This window comes from Leuciscus leuciscus (assembly GCF_965113295.1).
Source record: "Leuciscus leuciscus genome assembly, chromosome: 3".
Taxonomy (NCBI): domain Eukaryota; kingdom Metazoa; phylum Chordata; class Actinopteri; order Cypriniformes; family Leuciscidae; genus Leuciscus; species Leuciscus leuciscus.
Genome location: NC_138727.1, coordinates 35,271,556 through 35,297,605, shown reverse-complemented (window position 1 = coordinate 35,297,605; position 26,050 = coordinate 35,271,556). Strand labels below are relative to the sequence as shown.

At 36.8% G+C, this 26,050-nt stretch overlaps 1 protein-coding gene across 2 annotated transcripts; it reads left to right on the top strand.

The window, feature by feature from the left end:
• The first annotated feature begins 41 nt into the window (after positions 1-41).
• Positions 42-26,009, top strand: pdcd11 (programmed cell death 11). 2 transcript variants are annotated; one of them, XM_082163344.1, is made up of 36 exons: positions 42-139; positions 438-550; positions 688-825; positions 1,461-1,628; positions 1,735-1,896; positions 2,018-2,126; positions 2,593-2,768; positions 3,720-3,827; positions 5,443-5,652; positions 6,538-6,662; positions 6,742-6,802; positions 6,894-7,040; positions 7,746-7,997; positions 8,308-8,433; positions 8,536-8,733; positions 10,119-10,289; positions 12,552-12,765; positions 12,877-13,029; positions 14,285-14,397; positions 14,486-14,964; positions 15,949-16,011; positions 16,157-16,235; positions 16,323-16,412; positions 17,186-17,294; positions 17,486-17,663; positions 17,785-17,844; positions 19,590-19,709; positions 19,795-19,917; positions 20,055-20,223; positions 20,299-20,508; positions 20,609-20,752; positions 22,388-22,638; positions 23,022-23,190; positions 24,159-24,312; positions 24,444-24,609; positions 25,564-26,009. In XM_082163344.1, exons 2-36 carry the CDS (start codon positions 452-454, stop codon positions 25,733-25,735), a joined length of 5,466 nt encoding a protein of 1,821 aa, XP_082019470.1. In that variant the 5' UTR covers positions 42-139; positions 438-451; the 3' UTR covers positions 25,736-26,009. The 2 variants fall into 2 exon arrangements, with proteins under 2 accessions (XP_082019470.1, XP_082019469.1); XM_082163343.1 differs by having other exon boundaries at positions 48-139; positions 423-550.
• The last annotated feature ends 41 nt before the right edge of the window (positions 26,010-26,050 follow it).

The window sequence follows — 26,050 nt, the reverse complement described above, 5'->3', positions numbered from 1 at the left end:
TCTTTTTACATTTGCTGCAATCGTAAATCCCGCCTCCCAGTGTTTACGTCCGGGTCGTGAAGATGGCACGCTTGTGAGAAACATGTGAGATTTACTTGCATGAGAGCATTTCACATTGGTATACACAAAGTTTTATAGCGTAAGTAAAATCAGTTTGTTGTTACTGCTGGGGGGGTTTAATGACCTATGTCGCGTATTTAAATGTAAGGAATATGTTGATTAAATGTTGTAATATAGTATAGGTAACTTATATGTTGTGTTTCTCATGTGTCGACATGCAGGCAGATGTAACGTTAAGACATGTTATTTGTTCTTGGTCAGTGTAAATAACGGATAAATGAATTGCGGTAAAGATGTTTATTAATGTCTATTAAGATTCGAAATATGTTTAATGTCTTTGTTTCTTGATTGGACCTCACTAGAGCCCTTCTATTCAGGTAAATAGTAAATAATGGCTTCTATGGAGGAAGATTTCCCCCGTGGCGGTGCAGAGAAGAAGACCTCTGGGCCCAAACATGTTAAAACACATGACGTGGACAATCTTTTTGAAGTAAGATTATGTTGGTCATGATGATGATGATGATGATGATGGTGGTGATTAAAGCAGTGATTTTAATGAAGATCAATGAGCAAACAGTTGCTTGCACAGATTGTTATGAGTGGAATGTGTATGAATGTTTTTTTCAGACACGTGAAACACTGGTTAAGAAGAAGAAGAAGAAGGACGTGGAACATGATGAAGAGAAAACCCTTAAAAAAAAGAAAGTGGATGAAGAGTATTTAAAACTTAATACTGCCACTTCTGTAGAAATTCTTCATCTTCGGGTAATTTTGTAGGGAAACAAATATGACAATTCTGTTTGGATTTAAAAAGGCAAATGCTTAAGATTAGAGTATATGACTGGATCATACATAATAATATCATATATATTATTATGTTTCTAGTATTTTATATGTTTGGCAACACCTCTTGATGGAAATAACACCACAGCATTTATTTTTATCAAGAGATACATACATTTTTGGTCTTGTATTGACAATGCAAGAGTCCAGCACTCTGTAAAGTCTCCTCCAGCACATCCCAAAGACTTTCAGTGAATTTAAGGTCTGAACTCAGAGGTGCCAGTTCATGTGTGGAAATGATTTTTCATGCTTCCTCCCAACCATTCTTTCACAATTTGAGCCTGATGAATCTCGACATTGTCATCCTGGAATATGACCATTATGTGTCATCCATTGTTTAAGAAATAAAAAGAAACACACTCCATCAGTTAGGGTTAGAAGAACTGTTCCCAAACATATTAAATGCTAAAATCATAATAATCACTGCAATAATGATCCAGTCTTTGACTCTGAAGATTAAATCCAAACAGCGACTTTACTTTTTTTTTTTGGGTGTATGTATGGAATTTGTACTTGTGTCTGATCACCCAGGTTTCTTTCCCATTTCCTCTGTCTAGAATCTGAAGATTGGCACTTTGATGCTGGGTTGTGTGAAGGAAGTGTCAGAGTTTGAGGTGGTAGTTGGTCTCCCAAGCGGTCTCGTTGGTTACCTGCCAATCTACAACATCTGTGACTCCTACACCAAGATTCTCAATAACAGACTGGACTCTGAAGACAGTTCAGAGGTAACACAACTGCACAAGGAAAGAAACTGTAAAAAATATATGCGAACGTTGTTGTGTTTGTAACAGTATAATGCATTTTTTGTTCGTGTTTGTCTACTCTTCATAGGAAGTCGTCCCTCTCACGCAACTACTTACTCCTGGAATGCTGGTCAGATGTGTTGTGTCGTCTTTAGAATCCGCTAAGGAGGGTCATGTTAGTCTTAAAGTGTCAATCAACCCAAAAGATGTTAACAAGGTGTTGAGTTCAGGTGCTTTGAAACCTGGAATGGTGAGTTTACAATCTTTCTTTAATGTTATATATTGTATAGTGTATGTGACCCAGTTCTTTCTGAAACTTTTATGTGTATTTGTCACTCGTGAGCTAAGATCAAACCCTCCTAATGTTTCAGACACTGAGTGGTTGTGTGGAGAGTGTGGAAGATCACGGGTACCTGGTTGACACCGGAATCATTGGCACTAAAGCTTTCCTGCCCAAAAAGAGCATTGCCTCAAAACAAGGTAGAATCGTTCTTCTTCTTTTTCATATCTTTCTCGCAATGAATATAGCCGGGGTAGCTGGCATGGCGTTAAACTCTAAACAAACGGAGTCAAGCGCAAATACATCTACATAACATCTGATTCAGGTACATAAACTGTTTATCATGGTTCAATGATGCGATGAATCACCCACATCATAAAGAATGTAAGAGGATTATCGGTAGTTCACTTACAAATAAAAATGGCCATAATTTACTCGCCTTCATTTAATTTCAGACCTGTATGGCATGAACTAGTCCTAGAATAAAAAAAAAAAAAATACTATTGACAATTTTACCTTTTAAATCAAATGTCACGCCATAATACATGTTTGGAATGACAACAACAATAAAAGGATTTCTCATTTTTGGGTGGACTGTCCCTTTAAGGCTATGCCTGCGTTGGGATAAAAGCGGCATTATGATTGTAAGTTTCCTGTTTATCTCAGATCTGAATGTGGGTCAGTATGTGTCGGTCCTGATAGAGGAAGTCAAGAACGATGGACGCGTGGTGCGTCTGTGCCAGAATCCCCAGGTTCTCGTAAAGGCCTGTGCTACGGCTCAGCATGGATGGACTCTAGACACCCTTCTGCCCGGACTTCTGGTCCGCGCATCCGTAAAGAAGGTAAGCGGGCTCCCCAAAGATCCTTAGAAAGCCTTACAAAATGTAATATCAAAAGTAATAATATAAATGGCATAAGAAAAGTCTCAAAAACTTCAAGAGGTCAGATGGCCTTAAGAACCCTGCACATACCCTGGTAGGTCAGCTGGATGAAATGGTTTAAGCGTGAAATATAATATAGAGTGCAACAGGGACCGGAAGCAAAAACTCCATTCATTTTTTTTAACGACAACTTATGAACTTTTAAAGACGGCCTTCCTGTGAGCTACGAGGTTTGTAATTGATGGTGTTTGTTTCTGCTGAAGCCATCAATCCACATTATTTCAACATATTTTTAAAATAATTGTTTAAGAGCAGGATTTGTGGTAAAAAAAAAACTACATTACCCATGATCCTGTACAAAAATCCACCAATCAGAGAGTCAAAACCAGCAGAACACACTAAAAGGTCTATTTAGCTCCGCCCACTCCCATGAAACACTGTAAATGATGTAAAAGATCTCCCTACACTCTCAAAATATATACACTGTATATCTGTTCGCAATGCTTCATGGGATTGTTGTTCTTTCCCTCACTAAAGCTGTTAAGTACTCAGTCTTGTACCTTTGTATTTTTGTCTGATTTTCAAAAACAGTTTTGCTTCAAATCTAAGTTTGTAATGTCATGATTAACCTCGTAGCTTGTTGGCTTGGTTCTTGGCTTATAATGCTTTAACTAAGGTTTTTTTGAATGACAAATGGAAAAATACTTCTGGAACCAACACTGCTGAAGACGTGTGTGTGTGGGCTCTATAGCACTCTATGGTTAATACTGAAATACTTCCTCTTGTCCCAGTTTAATGTACGACTGCAAGAAATCTGTACATATTTTGAATTCCATTTTTATAAGTGTTGCTAGATCAATGTCTTGTTTTGAGACCTTGATATATCTGTCCGCTGATGTTTTGTCATGCTAGGTTACTCCTCACGGGCTTATCGTGACGTATCTTTCATCTTTCACCGGAGTGGTTGATTTTCTTCACCTTGATGAGGACAAGGCATCGACCTACAGCCAAGGACAGGAGGTAAGAGTCCAAAGACCGTAGTAACAGTGCTTCAAAATTTTTGCTAATCGTTTTTGTTTGATGTGTTTCTGCCTGAAACATTTGGTTATCAGCGGGGTTGTTATTGTTAACTAAAACTATTAACTCTTTTATTGAAATAAAGCTATAATCAAATCTAAATAATAGATGAAAAACGTAAACTTATTTCGGTTAAAATATTTAAAAATATCTAATGTTCATGTAGTTTAAATTGAAGCACTAAAATTGCTAACTGGAAAAAAAGTAAATATAAACTAAAACTCAAATAAAAAGAAATAAAATGATTAAATCTAAGTACTAATATTTAAAGGGGTAAAATTTCCCTGATATTTTGACATGTAAGACGTCATTATACTGTAAAAACCCATTAGCCCAAAAACAGCTTTAATTGAATCAAAGCTCAAAACGACTTGTTTCTGATTTTGTGATAATGTCGGCAAAAGACGCCTCTGCAGAAGAAAATCCTCTTTAGCCCCGCCCACCGGCGTGTTAGTGAGATGACGAGGAAAGAAGAGCCATACAGGATCACTGGACTAAAAATAACATTACCTTCCAAAGGATCCTAATGCTAGGAAAGTGGTTATTTATTTTCAACTATGTTGAATGTCTCAGTTGAGCATCACTGTGGATATTCTGGGAAATCAGTCGCCATTTCGGCGCAGGCTTTGCAAATCGACTTTTACTGTAAGATATGGACCTGACAGTAATGCCACAACATGCAAGTAACCGTGTTTAATCTAAAGCCTGATCTGTGGTCAGTGATTTCTGATATGTAATGAGTCATGTACTTTGTCTCAAAGTTGTTTATTGCTGTTTATGCATCAGTAAATCGAGCCAGCAGGGCCTAAACGGTCACCTTCACATTGTTTCTTTCAGCAGCGTGAAAATAATCTGTTATTAAAATTATATACAAAGAATGCCTCCTTTTACAATCGCTGGAGCTTTCAACCACCAGCACGAGTTTATCAGTGAGTGAGTTCTAGACTCTCGCCAAATCTTGTTATAATCAACGAATCTCTTATTTACATCGTGTTTGCTCTGTTAGTTATGATGAGAGAAATCGAGTTGCAATGACGAGATCACTGCATTCATTCACTCAACAGACTGTCTGTAATCTGCTCAATGCTCATCACGACAACATTCCATGTGATGGGAATAGATCTTAAAAATAATGCTATAATCAACAATTTTCACGATTAGTTAATCTCGACAGCTGTAATAGTAAGAACGTGGTAAAAGTATTCGAGAGTACCACATGTAATACTAATTTCATATGCAAAGGTGTCAGCCAATCACAGCAGTGGGCGTTTACACTGAAGTCTCACAGCAGACGCATCATTTCGAAATTATTTTTGATGTAAATATCATAATAACATTATAAGTGCACCCTAGGTAACATTATAAAATAATAGAAAAATGAAGTTCATGACCCCTTTAAAATAAACAAAGTAATAAAAATGACAAAAGCACAAAACAAAATGACTAAACATTTTTCTAAAATGAATTCAAAACTATAATAAACCTGTAAAACTATATAAATAATACTAAAATAACAGTCAGTAATTAAGTTCGTTCTGCATGTTCCCACTCTTTTCAGGTGATGGCACGGGTTTTGCATGTGGAGCCGTCCACGCGGCATGTGAGCCTGTCCCTGCGCAGTCATCTCCTGCCACCAGGGGGCGCTGTGCTGGATGTGTTCTACAGCGAGCGGATTGGTGAGGTGGTGCAGGGCTGCAAGATGACTGATCTGCACTATCACTCAGGAGCCGTTATGAAGATGCCCGACGGTACCACAGCCTTTGTGCATGTGAGTACAAATATTGTCAATGGTGACTACACACTAGTTATGGGAGAAACAAAGCTTTTTGAATCTCTGAATCAATTGAAACAGTTGCATCGCAAAATGATTCATTGGTTTGAAGTGTTCAAACACCACAGGCTGTGAAAAATTCAATGAAAAACTCATGTATAATGATTCAGTGTTAGTTTTGAATCATTGAAATACTGTTTTAGTTTTTATTTATATTTTGAATAATAATTTCTTTTCATTAGAATTTTTTGTAATTGTTGTGTTTTTGACAGTTATATTCCTTTTTTGTCTTAGTTTTAGTTATTGCTGTCTTGTCAGATTGCTAAAATGATTTTTATTTAAATATTTTATTTTATTTTAGTTCAGTTAACGTTTATTTTGTTTCAAGTTTTATATGGTTTTAATTTGTTGTAGTTTTAGTTAACTTTAATAATTCTGGTAGTACCTTTTACAAGCCAATTGCTAAAGTTTTCATGAAAGTCTATTAAATGTAATCTAAAAAGAATGAAATGCCATTAAATATGAAGGTTCTTTAAAGTTAGTGTTTTTATCCATTCATAGTGCTTGATTTGCGTGTTATTAGGCAAGGATTTGGCAGTGTACGTAAATTAGAAGCAATTAAATATAATTTAAATTTTTTGTATTATACTCGTTTAAATAATACAATTCATAAAATTGATTAAAAATGAACCTGCATTATAAAACTGACCTGAGATCAGTAAAAGAGTTAGTTCACCCAAAAATGAGAATTATCTCATGATTAACTCCCCCTCAAGCTATCCTAGGTGTATATGACTTTCTTCTTTCACAATCAGAACAGAGTTATATTAAAAATATCCATTCTGTGAGTCTGATGAAGTTTTATTTGTATTTTGCATGTAGAAAAACCTCATGAAGGAGCCAAAAGAAGAGTTCAACCCAAACCGCTTGCTGTCCCAGTCTGAACACTCTCTGAGAATCATAGATTACAGTCCTATGGAGCAAATTCACCTGGTCACACTGCGCAGGTTGGTTGATATGACGTTGATAGGGTGTCCTGGCTGGTTCGTGTTATGATTTGTTGTTCTGTTTTCTTTTGTTCTGCAGGAGCACTATTGAAATGACCTTCTTCAGATATCAAGACATCAAAGTGGGGCAAATTGTTGAGGTGGGCAAGACAAAAATTGTAATGGATCTGCAGCAAATGTCACATAAAAGAATGAATGTAATGGCGGTCACATGCTGCTTCTGGGTTTCAGGGTAAAGTTGCGGGTTTGCAGAAGCATGGCGTTTTCGTGAGGATAACGGGCCACATCAGAGGAATGATACCCAGAATTCACCTTGCCGATGTCGTCCTACAGAACCCAGAGAAGATGTTTTTTGAGGGCTTGAATGTCAAGTGCAGGGTAATGAAATCCTCATAATGGTTTTCTTTTTTATTATCATTATTATTTGTCATGCAGTATCTGAAATAGAAAGCTTTTGTAACTTTATTCACTACCAATCAAGTTCAAAAGTGACATTTAGATAAATGATAAATTCAGATAAATGCTGTTCTTTTGAAGTTTCTATTAGACATGGGTCGGTATGAGATTTTGACTGTATGATAACCTTAAAGTTTTTGGCCGTTTTGCGATTGCAGCTCTAAAATGTGTTATTTTTAAATGTCGGGGTAAAAAGCAAAAAAAAAATCCACATTAAACATAATGTATTTTATTTTTAAGAAACATATATAATATTTAGAACGGTAGTGAACATGCATGTCAGGTTAAATAATTAAATAAATAAAATAAATCATTGAATTTCTCTTATTTAAATAAAAATAAACAGTCATGTGATCAGCTAAAGACAATAAAAGAAGGAAAACTGGAATCTGCCTTTTTTTTATTAAATGAATATAGAAATCTTACTATTACAGTAATAATGTAATAATATACACAACTATCTATCTATCTATCTATATATTACCTTTAAATTATATGAATTTCTTTTTTATTAATTGTATTATTTATATGTATGTATGTAGTTTTCCCCATTTAATGCAATCTCGGGTGTCACTAAAACTATTTGTAGCCTTTCTTCTAATTATTTTTACCTGTGTTTTTTTTTAGGTATTATCAATGGATGTTCAGAGCAAGAGGTTGATCCTGACCAGGAAAAAGGCCCTAGTTGAGTCCACACTCCCTATCTTCCAGTCCTACTCTGATGCCAAGGTGGGCCGCATCTCTCACGGCGTCATCGTGTTTGTGAAGAAGTTTGGCTGTATTGTCCGGTTCTATGGAGAGGTGAAGGGTCTGGTTCCTGTGGGGGAGCTGTCCACAGAGCGTGTGGATAATCCAGAAGGTCTCTTCTTCATTGGCCAGGTCAGAGCAATATTTAAAAATTGTCAAGTGCATCTAGTTCTGTTTTTTAATTTTGGGGTCAGTAAGTTTTGTTAGTAATGATGCTGAAAATTCAGCTTTGGAATAAATTACTTTTTTTAAATTGTAACATTTCACAATATAACAGTTTTTAATGTGTTTTTGATCATATTTAAAATGATCAAATTTTAAATTAATTGCTGTGTTTTGTCAGATTTATTCCAGTCACACATTTCTGCGTCTCTTGAAGTGTTTTCATTTTCAGTTCACACTAATTAACACTTTGGGGGATTCTTTTAAATATTTTCTCAAGGTTGTTCAGGCCAAAGTCTTGAGGTGCGACCCGGAAAATAAGAAGCTGTGTTTATCCTTCAAGGCCGTTACTGAGGGAGATATAAAGGTGGAGCAGACTGAGAAATTTGACTTTGTGGTTGGAAAGGTAATTTGACTGAAACAACTTTTTATACTTCTCTTTGCAAACCACAGGAAAATGACAAAAATACATCACTACATATTTCTCTCCATCTCATTTCCTATTTAGGCAGTCAATGTAAGAGTTTGCCGCAAAGTCCTGGATGGTCTGGAAGTCTCCATTGTTCCTAAAGAGGCTCCAGCTTTCATACCCATAGTGCATCTCTCTGATCATGTGTCCAACTGCTTTCCCCTGTGGATGGCGTTGGAGGAGGGTGACACCATCTCTAATGTAATGTGTCTCAGCAAGAGCAAGAAGAAGGGCATTGTATCCTCACACAACCATTCTCATCTGTCAGTAAAAATAAGTCGTTTAGCAACTAAAAAAATCTGTATTCGAGCTGCACGATTAATCGTTAAAAGATCGCGATCTTGATTCAAAGACACGTGATCTTTTTTCTAAATACAATGATTTGGCTGTGTCTGTTAAAGTAATGATCACAGCAAACATTAAAATCTGCGTTGGCACTGAACCAGAGAGAGTAGTTTTCATGTATAGATATGAAACAAGTACTGAGATAAAAGTTAATAGTTCAGATATAAACACTGATGTCTACGGTAGCGATCAAAATACAGTGAATTAACTTTTGAAAGTAACTTGATACTTCAAATAAAGTTTGTATCAAATATGCCATTACACCAGTAGGTGGTGACAAGGGACTGTTAAAAAACATTTGTCAGTGACTCATTCATTGGAAAGATTCATTAAAAAAATGCTGATTAATCCAGTAATGAAACAAGAGAAGGCTCAATGAGTGAGTCACTGACTACGTTTACAAGCTGTTAAAATTCGGGTTATGGTCGGGTTAAGGTCACTATTTGGGTTTCTGAAACATTCAGAATAACCCGTTTACATGCGTGAGTAGAGAGAGTTACTCCTGTATACATGGAATTTGTAATCAATTGGCAATATCCCGATGTAAACGGCGACGCACGCTTAGCGTCTGGACGTACGGACAACGTTAAGACGCAATGTGCGTCATTTCCGATTCTTCTTCCTGTATCCAAAGACAACAACAACAGCAGCAGCACGCGGATAATGAAGAGTTCGGGGCAGATAGCGATCGCCTTTGTTTGCGCTTTCCTCCTCGCTCCAAAAGTGTGGTGCTGTGCTGCGTCTCGCCATGTTTACCTCTACTTATGCGCCGTCTCTACTCAAAAGACCAAGATTCCTTGCGAATAGAACATGCGCAGAACACAAATCAATGTTCCTTTTGATGGGGATATGCCGTTTACATGACCAAATATTCGGGTTAGAAAAGGGGTACCCCAGGGGTAATATCCGGGTTTTTAAAAACCGGGATATGAGCATATCCGGGTTTTTGCCGGTGTTTACATGGCCGTGCGCGACCGGGTTATTGCTAATATCCCGGTTTTGAACGGGTTATTGGCTGCATGTAAACGTAGTCATTGAATCATTCATTCAAACCGACTTTTTTTTTTTAAACAATTAATTAAAATTAATAAATAAATAAAAATTATATGTTGCATTTTGTCACAATCTCTACTAAATTGTTATTTTGTTTAGTTGTCTATTCAGAATCGTGGGAGAATCTTGATCTTTATATTTAAAAAAAAGAAATCGTGTTTATCCAGAATCATGCAGCTTTAATTTGCAGACCGTTCAGTTCTTCTTAACTGAGTCCTGTTCAGACTCTCACCAAGAAACCCCTACTGAAGGCCTGCCTGGAGGACGGCAACATCCCGCAGAACTTCTCTGAGCTCCAGGTGGGGATGCAGATGCTGGGCTGGGTGAAGAACATTATGCCTTATGGAGTCTTTATCGATTTCCCGCACGGACTCTTCGGCCTCGCTCCTAAAGATGTATGTTTGCGTTTTGTTTGTTTGGATAGTATTTTGTGTGAAAATAACACTGTTTAAATGTTAATGACATTAGTTGTGGAACACATCAACCAATGGGATAGTTCACCAAAAAATACTGTCATCATTTACTCACCCTCATGTTGTTCCAAGCCTGTATGAATTTCTTTCTTATGCTGAACACAAAAGATGATATTTTGAAGAATGTCAGTAAACAAACAGACTCCATTGACTTTAATTGACTCTGAACAGCTTTTTTAGGTGAACTATCCCTTTAACAGTCCATTTGAAATGGCCTACTTTGTCTATGAATCTCTGCTTGCCTTACATTATGATCATTGTAAATGAAAACTATTTGGACGGGACTAGTTTAACATGGAGAGGTGGGTAAAGTAATTATCACCAGAGCTTCTCAGTGATTTTAGTCCCGTCCGAATGTGACATCTCAGTAATCGTTACGGACAATGTCAGTTAAGATTACGGCGACTTTTACCTTAAGTAAAAAGGTCCGGAAAAATTACCTCAGGTAATACTAATCCCATGCGAATAGACCCGCTGTAAATATGTACGTAACTATTCCGTCATTTCCTGTTTAAAAGTAGTTTTCCGTGGTTTTTCCAAGTATGGAGGCGCTTGAAAAAGCATTCAGTTGCCTTCTAGACACTGGGATAAGTCTGTGGCAAAACTCAAGTGTTTTCCACACACCATTCAGATCAGAAAGAAGATCGAAAGCACTTTTTAGAGGCACAAAACTTCTTTTAGCGTTAGATAAGTGCCTATTACCAACATAATACAATCTGAATTTATTTAATATATCTGACTGGACCTAACTGTTTTATACAAATATAGGTTACATGTTTATCGTTTAACATGGAGAGGTGGCGTCATGTAATTTTACCACAGGACGACTGTAATAATAATGGCCAATTCTCACGGGATAAGTTATCTCAGTAATTATCTCTATTACGTTGCTTCCTGAAATCATGTGGGGTTGTACGTTACGTTGCTGATATCAGGAAGCAACGTAATAGAGATGGAGATAATTACTGAGATAACTTATCCCGTGAGAATTGGCCATTATTATTACAGTCGTCCTGTGGCAAAATTACACGACCCCACCTCTCCATGTTAAACTAGTCCCGTCCGAATAGGGCTTTAATCAACATTAGCCAATTTAGACATATTTATTCAAACCAATTGAATTCGTAGGCATGAAGTATGAAACATGAAGTACAAACTCAATATTATAAACAAAATTCCTCAAATAAGTTAGTTAACATAAGTCAGTACATGTCAAGGTTATAATGTTCATTACCATGTCCGTGTTTTAATGCGCTTCTCGTGTATGAAAAGTATCTGTACGCATGACATGCATCAAAATCGGAGAAAAGTTTGACGTGTACCGGGAACTATACATTATTAATGGGTATTCTGTTTGTTAGGATATTTATATAGGAAATGTTATTCAGGGCTATTATAGTTAATTAAAACTAAATCCAAAACCATAAAAAAAAACATTGAACGTTACTCAGTCCCCCTGTAGTCAATAATTGTATCCCTAAATCATCTTTGAACACCAAAATGACTTTTTCATTTCCTTGAAAAAAAAAAAAAGTATTCATGCCTTAAAATAGCTTGAATGTAACTGTATACCCTTGCCTCATTTAGTATACGCAGTTCTATGAATATGCAAATTAGCCCCGCCTCTACTCACTCACACCAGCTCAGAGATCCATTTGTTGAAGATCACACGTTGATCTGATTGGTTACAAGGTAGTTTGTGACGTCAGAAACACCAGTGATTTCATACCTAGTTTTTGAGACTGTCTTTGGTTCACTGCAGTTTTAAAGGACAAGTTCGGTATTTTACACTTAAAGCCCTGTTTACAGATCGTATCTGATGAAATAGAACGGTTAAGATAAAAATTTGGACACAGGCTCCTGTCCCGAGAATTTTAGGTTTATTTCGCTTTATTTATTTATATAAAATAAAATATACAAAAACTTAAGCTATATAGACATCATTTTTTTTTACTTTTTTTTACTTTAACACTGATGTTGTGTTCAAGTATAAAAGTATAAAAGTAAAAATGTCATACCTTAATTGTCCCTCATAACCAAACCAGTTTCTAAAATGTTACCAAAAATATTTTTTAAACCACTAGTATTTCCTTTGTCGACTAGCATTAGCAGCGTTGTTTACTCAACTAGTCTGACACATCCCTAGTGCAGATGTGATGATGATGTGTTTCAATCTCATTGTAGGCTATGGCTGACCAGTTCATCACAAACACATCAGGCGTGTTTGATATCGGCCAGTCGGTTGTTGCCCTAGTGACCCATCTGGACGAAGAAAAGCAAAGGTTTTTGGTCAGCCTGAAGGTGTCAGAATTGAGTCTCTTGGAGCAAGGTGCCCACGCCAGACTGATCCAGGGTCTGAAGGAAAGGAAGTCCATCTTTGAGATGGTTTCTGGCAGAGGTATGAGTGTAGGCTCTGATGAACAATAGGTTGTCTGACTTCTGCTTTCTGCTCTTTGGACTATATTGTAGTGTTTTTAATCAAGTTATCCAACTCTCTGTCTGTCTCCAGGGGAGTCTGACGTCCTACAACAGCTCTCTGCTGTGTCGCTCGGAGATAAAATCAAGGTGACGGTGGGAGATGCCAGAGAGGACGGCTCGGTCACACTGAGCTCGGATCGGCTCAGTGAAGCTACTGTGTTGGCCTCAAAGTTCCACACAGAAGGTGAGGACCGCCTTTCTTTTAAATGAGGTTCTGTTTAAGATAACAAAACTGCACTCCAAATGTAACTAGTTTGTAATTTAAGTGATTTTAACTTTTACTACACAACTCAATAACAGGACTCTGTCTATTTCAAGTTGACATGACTTGATTCAGGAAGTCAAGAACTGCAGCCACCAATTCAGTGACTGAGCCCTTCAAACCAGGGGTGTACGATATTATGATTTTTGATCATGAGTGATTAAAGTGTCTCCACCATCTGGTTTAGAACGTGACGTACATTCACATCACGTTAACTTGTTCTTTACAATCATGGAAGTTTATTATTTGCTTGCTTTTTAAAGTCTTGCCTGTTAAACAATTTATTCGCATGCACACTAAAAGCGTCAAACGGTCTAGGGTCTTATTTTTAATAGCAAAGATAAAATATCTTCTGCCATTCTTTTACTTTTGTACTTTGTTACCTTGTAAGGCTACATTTTTACTGTTCAGTCACTTGCAAAATAGCAAAACCAACATGAAAAAATCACAACAAAAAAAATATATATTTTCCTGAAAAATGCAGCGATATGATATTTTTTCCATATCGCCCACCCCTAATTCAAACTGGTTCCCCCCTAGTTCTTGTTTTTGTTTAGATTTTTTTTCAATCAGACTGAAAAACTGTCGGAGTGTATCTGCAGTGTTTATGTCATATTAGTATTATTTATATAGTATTATAGTCTTTATTAATATTTTTAATTGGCTTTTCTTTTTATATTTATAGTTTTTCTTTTTCTTTTAGTTGTAGTAATTTTGTGCTTTTTTGCTTATTTTTAAATATTTTTATTTAGCTTTCAATTATTTTAGTTATTTTAGTACACAAAATTATTTCACTTAGTTGCGTTGGGCAACATTTATCATTTTCGTTTAAGTTTTTAATTTTATATTTTTATGATGTTATTTCAGTTTTATTTCAATGACTGAAAACTAATTTTAATCATTTTAGTTTACAAGAACAACACTGTTCAGCATCAGCGGAAGAATAGAAATGTTCACGAACTTCCATTAGAACTGAATGTCTTGAATGGTTTGGTTCCAAATGTCACTGATTCCTGTTTAAATGATGCTCATATTGGACTGTCTACATGTCTGGACTGAAAAAGCATATAAACTGCCTTTAAAACTTCAAAAAGTGGTTATATGTACATGTGCAGATCTTTACATGGATGGATAACATGCTAGTTCTCGCCTAACTAGATTTGTGTGAATGTTTCAGGCGTGAATGTGACTCCGGGCTGCAAATTCAGCGCAGTGATTCTTCATGTTGACCCTTTAAAGTCTGAGGTCCATGTATCACTGCTACCAAAGTTGATCACGAACAAGAAGAAGGTAAGCACTACTTGTAGCTCTGAAAATCCACAGCATTTGACTTGTTCAGGAAAGTCTGTTAAAGTTGATCCTTTGTGTTTTTCTTCAGTTGACAACGGACTCCAAACTCGCTGCAACAATCCAGTACACCGATAAAGACTTTGCTGTCGTCTCATTGGGTGACACTGGTCACCTGACCATCATTCTCCTTCAGACTCACTTAAATAGTTCAAAGAAGTTTTCAGTTGGTTCCCAGCTGAATGTGACCGTGGAGGACCCGAGCAGCGAGGAATTAGGAGGACTTCCTCTTGTAGCGTTCCAGCTCCCTGATACCAAACACAAGCAGCCCAAATCCAAGAGACAAGGTCCATCCCGTGACCTCATTCTTGGGGAAGTGATGACGGTCACAGTAAAGAAGGTGAAGCCCATGCACGTGCTGGTGACGCTGCCGTCGGGGACCATAGGAAGAATCCATGTGTCTGAGATAGAGGAGTCTCCTGCGGTTGGCAGCTTCCCAACATCATCCCTGAAGGTCGGGACAGAGGTCGAAGCCAGAGTGATTGGAGGGCACACAGTTCGTGGTCACAAGTAAATACAGCAGTGTTACTTCGCTGATTTTCAATCACTTTTGTGTTGTTACAATGTTGGTAGTAGGGCTGGGCGATATGGCCAAAAAAATCATCTCGATATTTTTTGATTAAATGGCGAGATATCTCGGTACTTTCTACTGTTTTCTATTTGGATAAAGAAAATCTGTATTTATTATTTTTTTTAATATTTCACATCCTGCCCAATGATATAAAGCAATATTTATTATTTATTTATTATTATTTAATTAATTAATTAATTAATTGATTGATTGATTGATTCATTTTTAGTATTATTTATTTTATTATTATTATTATTTTCTTTTTTCATTTAAATGATTTGGGTTTATTTTATAAAATAATTTTAAATTGGGTAATTAGTCATTCGTTTTAAAAAAGTAATTACATTTATTTTTAATTACTTTTTTTGTATTTCATTTTTTTTTAAATGCTTTAATGTTGTATCTTATTTTATTTTGCTGTTTTATGGCACAATGGGTTTATTTGACTGTTTTTCTATTAGCATATTTTCAAAAGACTCATAACATTTCGTATAATATAATTTTTTTCATAGTTTGTTAAATTTTTGTTGCTCAGTGTGAGGAATATGCCACATGTTGCAACATGAAGTTTTGGTGGGAAGGAAAAACAATTATCATTCTTGTAATTTGATTTAAATCACATTTTAATGTTGCAGTTCAGACTTGAGTTTTATTTACTTGCCAAAGGCACTTTTTACTCTCTTTGACGCTTGACGAGTGTTCAATTTATGTAAAAAAAAAAAATCCCCAATGTCAAAATGAGAAAAGTGTCAAAAACATCAATGCATAAAACAATACTTTTCATTGGTGCTATAGTGATAATGTCAGCTTTTATGGACTTTTGACATTGTTTTATTTGATATTTGGGTAGCATGACATTTTTTTTTATTTGGCAAAGCATTGGTTTTAGTTGATTATTCTCATGAAATGTTCTCTTTCAACAGTTTCCTGCCAATCTCTCACCCCGACTATGCTGTTTCCATACCTGAACTCAGTCTTCTGCCCAGGTATACGTTGCTACAGCTCTCCATACATTAATATATGTGAGAAAGCAGCCTATGGGAACAGTTGCAACAAACATTTGCTGTCTGTGAGTTTTATATTTGTTGTTTTGCGGTACTGCAGACTTCACTCTTACTCTTTCTATTTCAGAACATTGAAAGCTGGTGACAAGCAGTCGGTTGAGACAAACTTCACACCTGGAGATGAAGTCTTATGCTTCCCGTCAACGGTAACTTTTGGAATCTAAAGAACAGCAAATATAATTTAAAAACTGCATGAACTGTTGAAGTAATTTTTTTCCTTTTTTTTTTTCCAGTACAACGTAACAAAAAAAAACTTGGAAGTTGAAGTGAAGCCCAACCTCACTGGAACCGTTGAGCTGTTAGCCATGATTAAAAAACCTGGGGTGAGACTCTACCAATTTGTTTTTCTTGCTTGTTAAATTGAGTATTTTAAAAGCAAGATTGCGTTGCTCTTACAAAAAGTATTTCATTTGAGAAAGTTAATTTAATGGTAAATTATTATATAAAATATTACTTTATTAGTTTACTCGTAAAAGTCATTTTTATTGCATTATGCGCTGATTAACTGCATAGAAAGAGGACCTATTATTTATTTTTTTACATTTTCAACTTTCTTTAGGGTGTAATGTTTCTGTTTGAGAATAAAAAAGGTCTGCAAAGTTACAAAGCACAAAGTCACTCGAGAGGGAGTTAATCTCTATATCAGTAACACTGTTTCTGAACTCCCTGAAACGCCCTGATTGTAGTCTTGAGTTTACTTCCGGAACAAACACAACAAATATTCCTCATTTAAATAATTCCCGCCAAAGATATATGCAAAAAAAAAAAATATGCGAGGCCTGGTTGAGTTGAGTTATAGTGTGTTGAAAACTCGCTGTTATGGTAAGGGGCACAACATTTCCCAAACACACTGGAAGCAGGTGACCAATCACAACACACTGGTCCAGCCGACCAATCAGAGCACATTGTGCTTTTCAGAAGAAGGGGCTTCATAGACTGGAACTAAACAGAGCGTTACTGACAGACTGGGAAGAGAGGTGCTGCAACAATGTCAAATATATGAAAAATAATGTTTATGAACAAAGGGCATAATAGGTCCTCTTTAAATGAATGTGGTAACAAACAAGCTATAACTTTCACATTTGTTTTCCCACAGCAAGCTAATCAACCAAAGAAGCTGTTTAAACCAGGACAGACTGTTTCTGCAAAGGTTGTTGGTGTTAGTTTCAACAGGACTCAACTACGGCTTTCTCTGTCACTCACAGGTAATACCTGTAGTTTTATCTGAAGTCATAACTACACTCTGTCAGAGGAGATTTCCTAGCTCATATTTTCTCCTTGTTATAACAAACGCTGAGTCACGTTATACTTGATGTTGCACTTCTGCCATCATGACGCACGTTGCAGTCGCCCCTCGAGTCTCTTTAGCATTTCCTGTTGTGTGCTGTTGCTGTAGGGATGTACAAGCTGGAGCAAGGGTTGGTCACTATGGCGACGGTTCGGAAAGTTGAGCCTCACCAGGGATTGTCGCTTCATCTCCCATTTGAGAATTGGGGTTTTGCTTCGGTAACGGATCTCTCTGATGCATATTCAGACAACCCACTGGAGTCCTACAAACAGGGCCAACTAGTCCGGTGAGTCATAAGTCATGACCTAGCTGGAATTTTTTATGATGAATGTCTTCAGGATTTTTCCTACAAGGAAGCCCTAAAAGTTTTGTCAATTTTGTTAATGTGTGCATGTCCATTTTTCCAGGTGCTATATTCTTGAGGAGGTTAAAGAGAGGAACTTCAGCGTTTCATTACGCCCCTCCAGGTATATTATCAAGTGTCATTTAAACAATGAGAACAAACTGGTTGAAGATCTGCAATCACTTTTCACTTTTGAAACATGAGGACCTTTTCAGCCATTACATTTACTTATCTATTTTTATTTGACATTTATATGTTTTTATTGATAATCAATAGCTAAAGCTTTCCTTACAAGAGAACGGTATCTCAGACAATAAATACAAATAAAATGACAACTTACTACATTACCTAAAGAAATATTACATTGACAATAATGTTATAGTGACAGACGGTAATGATTTTTAATAAATGGTAGCTGTAACAATAATAGTCCAATTTGTACTTCAATAATTATTACAGTTGTGTACTTAAAGGGTTAGTTCACCCAAAATGACTCACACTCAAGCCATCCTAGGTGCATATGACTTTCTTTATTCAGTCAAACACAGTCAGAGTTTTATAAAACAATATCCTGGCTCTTCCCTGCTTTATAATGGGAGTGAATGGTACCCTTTTTTTGAAGCTTAAAAAAGCACATCCATCCATCATAAAAGTAATCCATACGGCTCCAGGGGGTTAATAAAGGCCTTCTGAAGCGATGCGTGTTTGTATGAAAAGTATCCATATTTATAACTTTATAAACTATAATCTCTGGCTTTCGATAACAGCCGTAAGCGAGTCTAGTTCCGGCGGAAGAGTGACCTCTGACCCGACGTATAGACGAACATGGAAGCACAGAGGATAGAGCAAAACAAAACACCGGTCACGAATTAGAAGTCTAAAACGAGAATTTTAAAACGAATGTGGGAGGAGCTTGAGTTTGTTGCCCAGCCCTATTTGTTTGAACCATGAGGGTCGTTTGTTCTCATCCAAGCTTACGCTACTCCTACATCCTACGTCATGCGTTGGGTCAGAGGTCACTCTTCCACCGAAACTAGACTCGTATGCAGCCATTACCGGAAGACAGTGATTATAGTTTATAAAGTTATAAATATGCATATTTTTCTTTAAAAAACGCATTGCTTCGCTTCAGAAGGCCTTTATTAACCCCCTGGAGTCGTATGGATTACTTTTATGATGGATGGATGCGCTTTTTTGGGCTTCAAAATCTAAGGTACCATTCACTCCCATTAAAAAGCTGGGAAGAGCCAGGATATTTTTTAATATAACTTAAAACTGTGTTTGACTGAAAGAAGAAAGTCATGCACACCTAGGATGGCTTGAGAGTGAATAAGTTATTCCTAATCTGGTTATTTTTAATTATTCTTCAAACTCGTACCTCGTTTATTATTACACAGCTGGGATTTGTGCTGCTTCTGTCCTGAGAAACCAGCAGCAGCATGATCATGTGTAGCCTAAAGTATTAAATGGGTGGTCTGTGTCAGTCTTTCACCCATTTCATCTGTTGCTTTCTTCTCAGAACATTGAGAACATCCGGCGTAGAATATGTGCAGAATTGTGCAAATTATGGCAATCCTTTTTTTCTTTTGGGTTGTATTTTTTGGCCACTAATCTTGCTAGTCATTTGAAACTATTACATAATTAATCAAAACATTTTGCTCTCATGTAGACGTCTGACAAACCATTTCCATTTGTTGTCATTACAAAGAAGCATTATAAAGACTTCTTTAGCTGACTTCAGGTTGGCTTTGTGCGATTTCAGTATGAAAAGGAGTTAAAGTTTAGGTTTGTCTCATTGTATTGTGTCCAAAACTTTTTTTTTTATTAAGTTTTATTTTAATTAATTAATTAATTCTTCCCTTTCTGCAGATTTCATAAGGACCAGCAAGATATTACAGACCCAGACATTGAGTCAATTTCTGATATAAAAGAGGACCAGAATATCCGAGGATATGTGACGTCTATTAACGATAAAGGCATATTTGTGAGGTATAGCATCTTTTGATGCACATGTTTTTAATGAAGCCATTCTAGTCTCCTGAGTTGAGTTAAAATTATTTCTCTTTTATGAAAGGTTATCAAGGGCCATCACAGGAAGAGTTCAGTTCCAACACGCTACAAAATACTTCATGAACGACCCAAAATCTGTTTCTGAATACATTACCCTGAATGCACTGGTGACGGCCAAGGTTCTCAGGTAATGTTTCTCTAACTTCATGTGAAGTCCTAACCTAGCCTTTCATTTCACTGAAATGCACAGACCAACAATTAAAAATAACCTAGTTGTTTGTGATTATAATTTTTTTTCTTCATCTAAATGAATTTCAATTTCAGTGTGAACGCAGAGAACAGCCACGTGAACCTGTCGCTCCTGTCGAAGGACACTGGGAAACCAGATCTACTTCCAAAATCCCTTGATCTAAAACTACGTCTGAAGGGAGAGAAGAAAGTTAAATATGACGAAAAAGTTGCCACGAGGAAACGAGCTCTTTCTGAGAGCCAAGTAAGTGTGTGTGTGTTTGTGTTTGAATGTTAGTTTTGAAGAGGATGAATTTGACCCTGTGTTTTATCCCTGTAGCAACAAGATGATGAGAGAGTTGGACAGAAGATAAAAAGGAAAAAAGATGAAGAATGCCCAGTGAACGGAGAACGCACGGAAGAGAAGAAAACCGTAAAAGAGAAGAAGAAGAAAAAGAAGACAAAATCCGAGGACAGTGACAGTGGTGTAGATGTGTTTTTTAGAGAGAAGGAAGAAACTACATTGGATAAAAAGTGTAGCCAAGTAAAGGTGACGCATCTCTTTTCAGAACAATATGATTGAATATTTTGAGATATAGGTGTACAACTTCCTCTCTGATATGTAACACAACTGTTGTCTGAATGTTTAGGTTAAACATGAGGAAACAGAACCAAAACGGCTGCAGGTGAGATGTGGCTTTCCATGGGAATCAACGCTGGGCTCTTTAACACCTTTTGCCGCAGTAGACGACACCCATGAATCCAGTGAGGATGAGCAGGAAGTCACAAGCAAGGTGAACTCACACATGCATCAAAACTAAATTTCTCCTGTGTAGACTATTGTACTGAAGCCCCCAAAGGGACATGATGTTCAAAAATATGAAATGGAAGGAAAGAATCGCATTTCAAAGCTATTGTGTTCACCGAGAAACTTTGTGTTCACACTGAAGCACTGAAATATAGTTTTTACTTCCACACTTTATTGTTTCCATTACAAAAGTTTCTTGGGAGAACGGGAACATTTTGTAACTGAACACCACGTTTCCCGGGGGAACGCAAAAGTCTTGAAAATATACGCAAAGCTTCTTAGGGGCAAAAGTTGTGTGAACGAATGCAAAAGTTTTGCAAACAGGCGCAACGTTTTTTTTACAAACGAACAGAAGGTTTCTTGGGGGATGCAAAAGTTTTTCGTTTTGTTTTTTGCGATCACCATGTCCCTCTAGGGCAGTGGTTCCAACCTTTTTTTGTCTGAGACCCCCTTTTTCCCAAGAAAATATTTTAGGGCCCCCCTTCACATTTAATGATATTTTCGCTCTTGTAAGCTTGCAGCAAGGATGACAAAATATGTTGTTTTCAAACAAACGGTATGTTTACTATAAACAGATATGTTTATGCACAAATAATAGCCTATACTATTGAAAATACAATAACAAAAACATTAGTAGGCCCTTTGTAAGCCTATACTTGGAGTAGCCTATGAATTTGCCCTATTTTAAATGCAATAACAAAAATATCAGTATTCACACTTGTGTGTAGGTAAAAAAAGAATGAATATAGGCTATTACAACATGACTTCTGTCTGGGGCCTCAATACTTGCATGTTATTTGTGAGGCTTTATCAATGTGAGGCTTTATTTTTTAGGCTTTTGGCGCTATAGCGAGCGATAATAAACTTGCGTTTATTAACAGAATAATGCGTCTTTCGGAAGAACATTGTAGCCGGAACTACTTCTCTCTCTGTGTGCGTCTATGACGAGTCACGCAGGTACTGGGCTACTCCGCAGCGGCAGCGATCCGAACCAGGGTAAAATAGTCCCAATGTAATCACTTTTTATAGGTGTACCATAGTGATTCAGGATAAGACAAAAACACGGTTTGGAAAATGGATTCATGATGAACTCGCTCATTATATAAATTTTTAGCAGAAAAAAGTTAAGGACTTTTATTTAATGCAAATTGCTCAAAACTTTTCAAAATATGACGCGACCCCCCACAGAGCTCGCTGAGGCCCCCTTGTGGGCCGCGACCCCCCTGTTGGGAACCACTGCTCTAGGGGACAGGGCAATGTTGCTTGCAATTGTAATGAAAGGTGCATTCATTCCCGTTCTTGAGCCAAAAAATTGGATTGCATGAAAATTAAGCTCCCATGTAGACTATTAAATATCACAACAGAGAAAAAAATTGAAGGTTAAAGGTGCACACACTGAAAAGAAATTGTGAAACAATTTTCACTCAAAAATTGATAATAAATTTCACAAAAAATAACAAAGAAACGGCAAGAAACACATTAAATTAAACATGAAAATTTGAATTTACAAGTATTTTCTTGTAAAACTTGCTTGTTTTATTTACAACTTAGAAAAAATAATACTAATAATTACAATGCATTGCCTGCAAACACACCGTAAACGGCTCCTCTTTCTCTCCAGCCTGTGAAAATGTCCCGTAAGGAGTTAAAGCAGGAGCAGCAGAATGCGGAGCAGCAGATCATCAAGCTGGAGACAGAGCTCATGGACACATCTGTACGACCCGACAGCACAACGGCGTTTGAGCGTCTGCTCCTGTCGTCTCCGGACAGCTCCCTCCTCTGGCTGCAGTACATGGCTTTCCATCTGCAGGCCACAGAGATCGAGCAGGCACGCGCAGTCGCCGAGAGAGCCCTCAAAACCATCTCCTTCAGGTGAAACACTTTAGTTTGTATGGTTGCCATTCAGGTTTCAGATATATTTTAGTATCTGTTTTTAAAAAACTACAATTAAAAAATGTATATTATAAAATTAAACCCGCCAAAGTGGTTAGTAGGAGTGATTGCCTTACACACCACTGCTGAAATCCACCCGCATTTGGCAGGTGTTAATGTCAAGTCCTGTTGCCATTAAGTAAATACAACTTATGTACAAAAACTGCTTCAGGAAACCTGTTTGAAAGTAGTGCAAAGAAATGACACTCTTAATTAAAGGATTATAGTCGTGTTGCTCTGCCCCCTTTTAGCATAAATGTTTTGAAAAACATCCAAATGAAATCAAATTTTACAACTATTAACCAGTTTGTTTGTGTGTTTAGAGAGGAACAGGAAAAGCTGAACGTGTGGGTGGCCATGCTGAATCTGGAGAACATGTACGGGACACCGGACAGTTTGCAGAAAATCTTTGACCGGGCCATCCAATACTGTGAACCTCTTCCTGTGTACCAGCAGCTTGCCGACATTTATGCCAAGTCGGACAAGATCAAAGTGAGCATTATGTCTGGTGACGTGATCGGATTGGTTGTTAGTTGGGACGCACTGATGTGATATGGGTAGGGGTTGGGTGGTATGACCAAAATTTTATATCACAGCCACTTACACTCCCAAGTAGTTGTACACATTCAAAAGTAAGGGGTCTGTATTATTATAATTTTTTTTATAAATAATTTTTATTGCAAGAATGCATTAAATTGATCAAAAGTGACAGTGAAGACATTTATAATCTTACATAAGATTTCTATTTAAAATAAATGCTGTTCCTTTGAACTTTCTGAGAATAGATAATTCGGAGAATAATGAAAAGAAAATGTCCACAGAAATATTAAGCACAACTGTTTTCAACATTGATAATAAAAAGGAAACAGGATCATGTGACACTGAAGACTGGAGGAATGTTGCTGAAATTTCAGCTTTGCATCACAGGAACAAATTACATTTTAATATATATATTCAAATAGAAAACGGTAATGTCACAATATTACGGTTTTACTGTATTTTTTATCAAATAAATGCAGCCTTGTTGCAAAAAAATTTTTTTTTAAACTCACCAACCCTGAACCTTTGAACTGTAGTGTAAATATGTTGACTGGGTATAAATGGTAACAAAAGGTCTCTTTTTAAACTATTTATACATCAATTTATTAAAAAAGCTAAAACATAAACGCATGCTACAAGCCATCAGAACAACAATACAATGTAGTGCATGAAATGCCAATATGGCTAAATATTTATTTCTTTGGAAATCAAAAACAAGTCCTTATATCGGCCACATCAGTTCTCAATATCAGTAAATAAATAAAAAAGGGATTTTTTTTTTCTAATATTGGTTGATACTAATATGGCCACCAATATATTGTGTATCCCAAGTTGTTTTGTTGGTCGGTTAGCGTCAAAGTTGAAACTCTGTATCACAGTATTAAACTTTTTGTATCCTGTGTATGTGTGTGTGTGTGTAGGAGGCTGAGAGTCTTTATAAAAACATGGTGAAGCGCTTCAGACAGGAGAAAGCTGTATATCTGAGTTACGGCACCTTCCTGCTACGACAGCGTCAGAGCGACGCTACAAATGCCCTCCTTCAGAGGGCGCTGCAGAGCCTGTCCAATAAAGATCGTGAGTGCCAGCTACATGTCATCTCTGTGGGAACTGGGTGTCATGAATCTTAAAAAGCTATTTAAATGGTATCCAGACCCTCCAGGTCGCCTGTTAGCAGCTCATGCATTGTTTCCTCACTACCTTTCCAGACGTGGACCTGATTGCCAAATTTGCCCGGCTGGAGTTTCAGTACGGGAATACTGAGAGAGGCAAATCCATGTTTGACAAGGTCCTGAGTACCTACCCCAAACGCACAGACCTGTGGTCCGTCTTCATAGACCTGATGGTGAAGCACGGCTCTCAGAGGGAAGTGAGGTAAGCAAACCTGTAGGGTAGGAATTGTACTTCATGTAGTCCATATTATGAATTTTTAAACCCTTTCAATCATCCAAATCAGCCAATCTCATTATTGGTTTTGATTTTGTTTTAAATATTAGTTTAAAACTAACTTACTTGGTATATAAAAATAAGCCCTCATATTGGCCATATCGGTTCTCAATATCAATTTCTTTCTATTGTAAAAAAAAATGCTGATATTGGTCAGTTAGGCTAAAGATAAAACTTGTATTAATTTTTATTTTGTTTTAAATATTATTCTGTATTACTTTTTATTTTATTTTTTATTTTTATTTTACATTTTGAAACCATTGCATTGTTAATTTAAATTTATTCGATGTACCTTATTTATTTTTATTGTACTTTTTTTTTATATATATATATATTTTTTTTTTGACATTTTATATTATATGTAGGGATGCACCGATATGAACATTTTGGCCGATAAGCGATAATTCTTTGTTTATTTGAAAGTCAGTAGACGATATATTGGCCGAAACAAAAGTCTCACCATTAAATCGATGTGCCAAGCACAGAATTATGATCTTATCATTATTATTTTCTGTAGCCTATATGACAGACTTGCGCTACACGTTGTGCTGAACTGTATTTTCCTTTTTGAAGGGATTCCAATCATATTTCAAGCAATTCAAAAGCATCATGGCAAACAGTGCGCATCTGAAGTGTCTCAGCTGAAGGAAATAATCCATTATTTATCGGCTTTAATACATCGGCCCAATTTTCTTATCGGGCCGATAACGATATCTTAAAGAAAATTTACATATATCGGCGTATAGCGATATGATGGCTGATATATCATGCATCCCTAATTATATGTAGAGTGGAACAGAATCTTAAAATCTTGTAAATTCGGATCTCAATTCTTGTGTTTGGCACAACACTTGTTTGAAAATATTTTCCTGTTCCCTCCAGGGAGCTTTTTGACCGCGTGATTCACCTAAGCGTGTCGGTGAAGAAGATCAAGTTCTTCTTCAAGCGCTACCTGGAGTACGAGAAGACAAACGGCACACCTGAGACCATCCAGGCGGTCAAACAGAAAGCTGTGGAATACGTGGAGTCGAAAGGAGCCGAAGCCGCCAGCTAGAAGATTCTTTACATCAGGATTAAGATGAATAGAATATCTGAGGACAAAACAATCTTTTCTCCCACCCATTTTTTCCTTGTACACCTATTAACATATTTCCGGAGGTGCATTTGTGTGCGTTTCCTGAACTTGCATCTCCTGTCATATGAATGTCTATAAATAGCCAGTTTTTCCCTCTTTGATTAAATGACGATTATGGATTTTTTTTAATAATAAAAAATAGTGCTGTTATAGAGGAATTCAGGTTTTGCAATAAAAAATTCTGCTATCTAAAGCTCCAGAAATCTTTATCCAGCGTTTCCTTTTAAAGGAAGG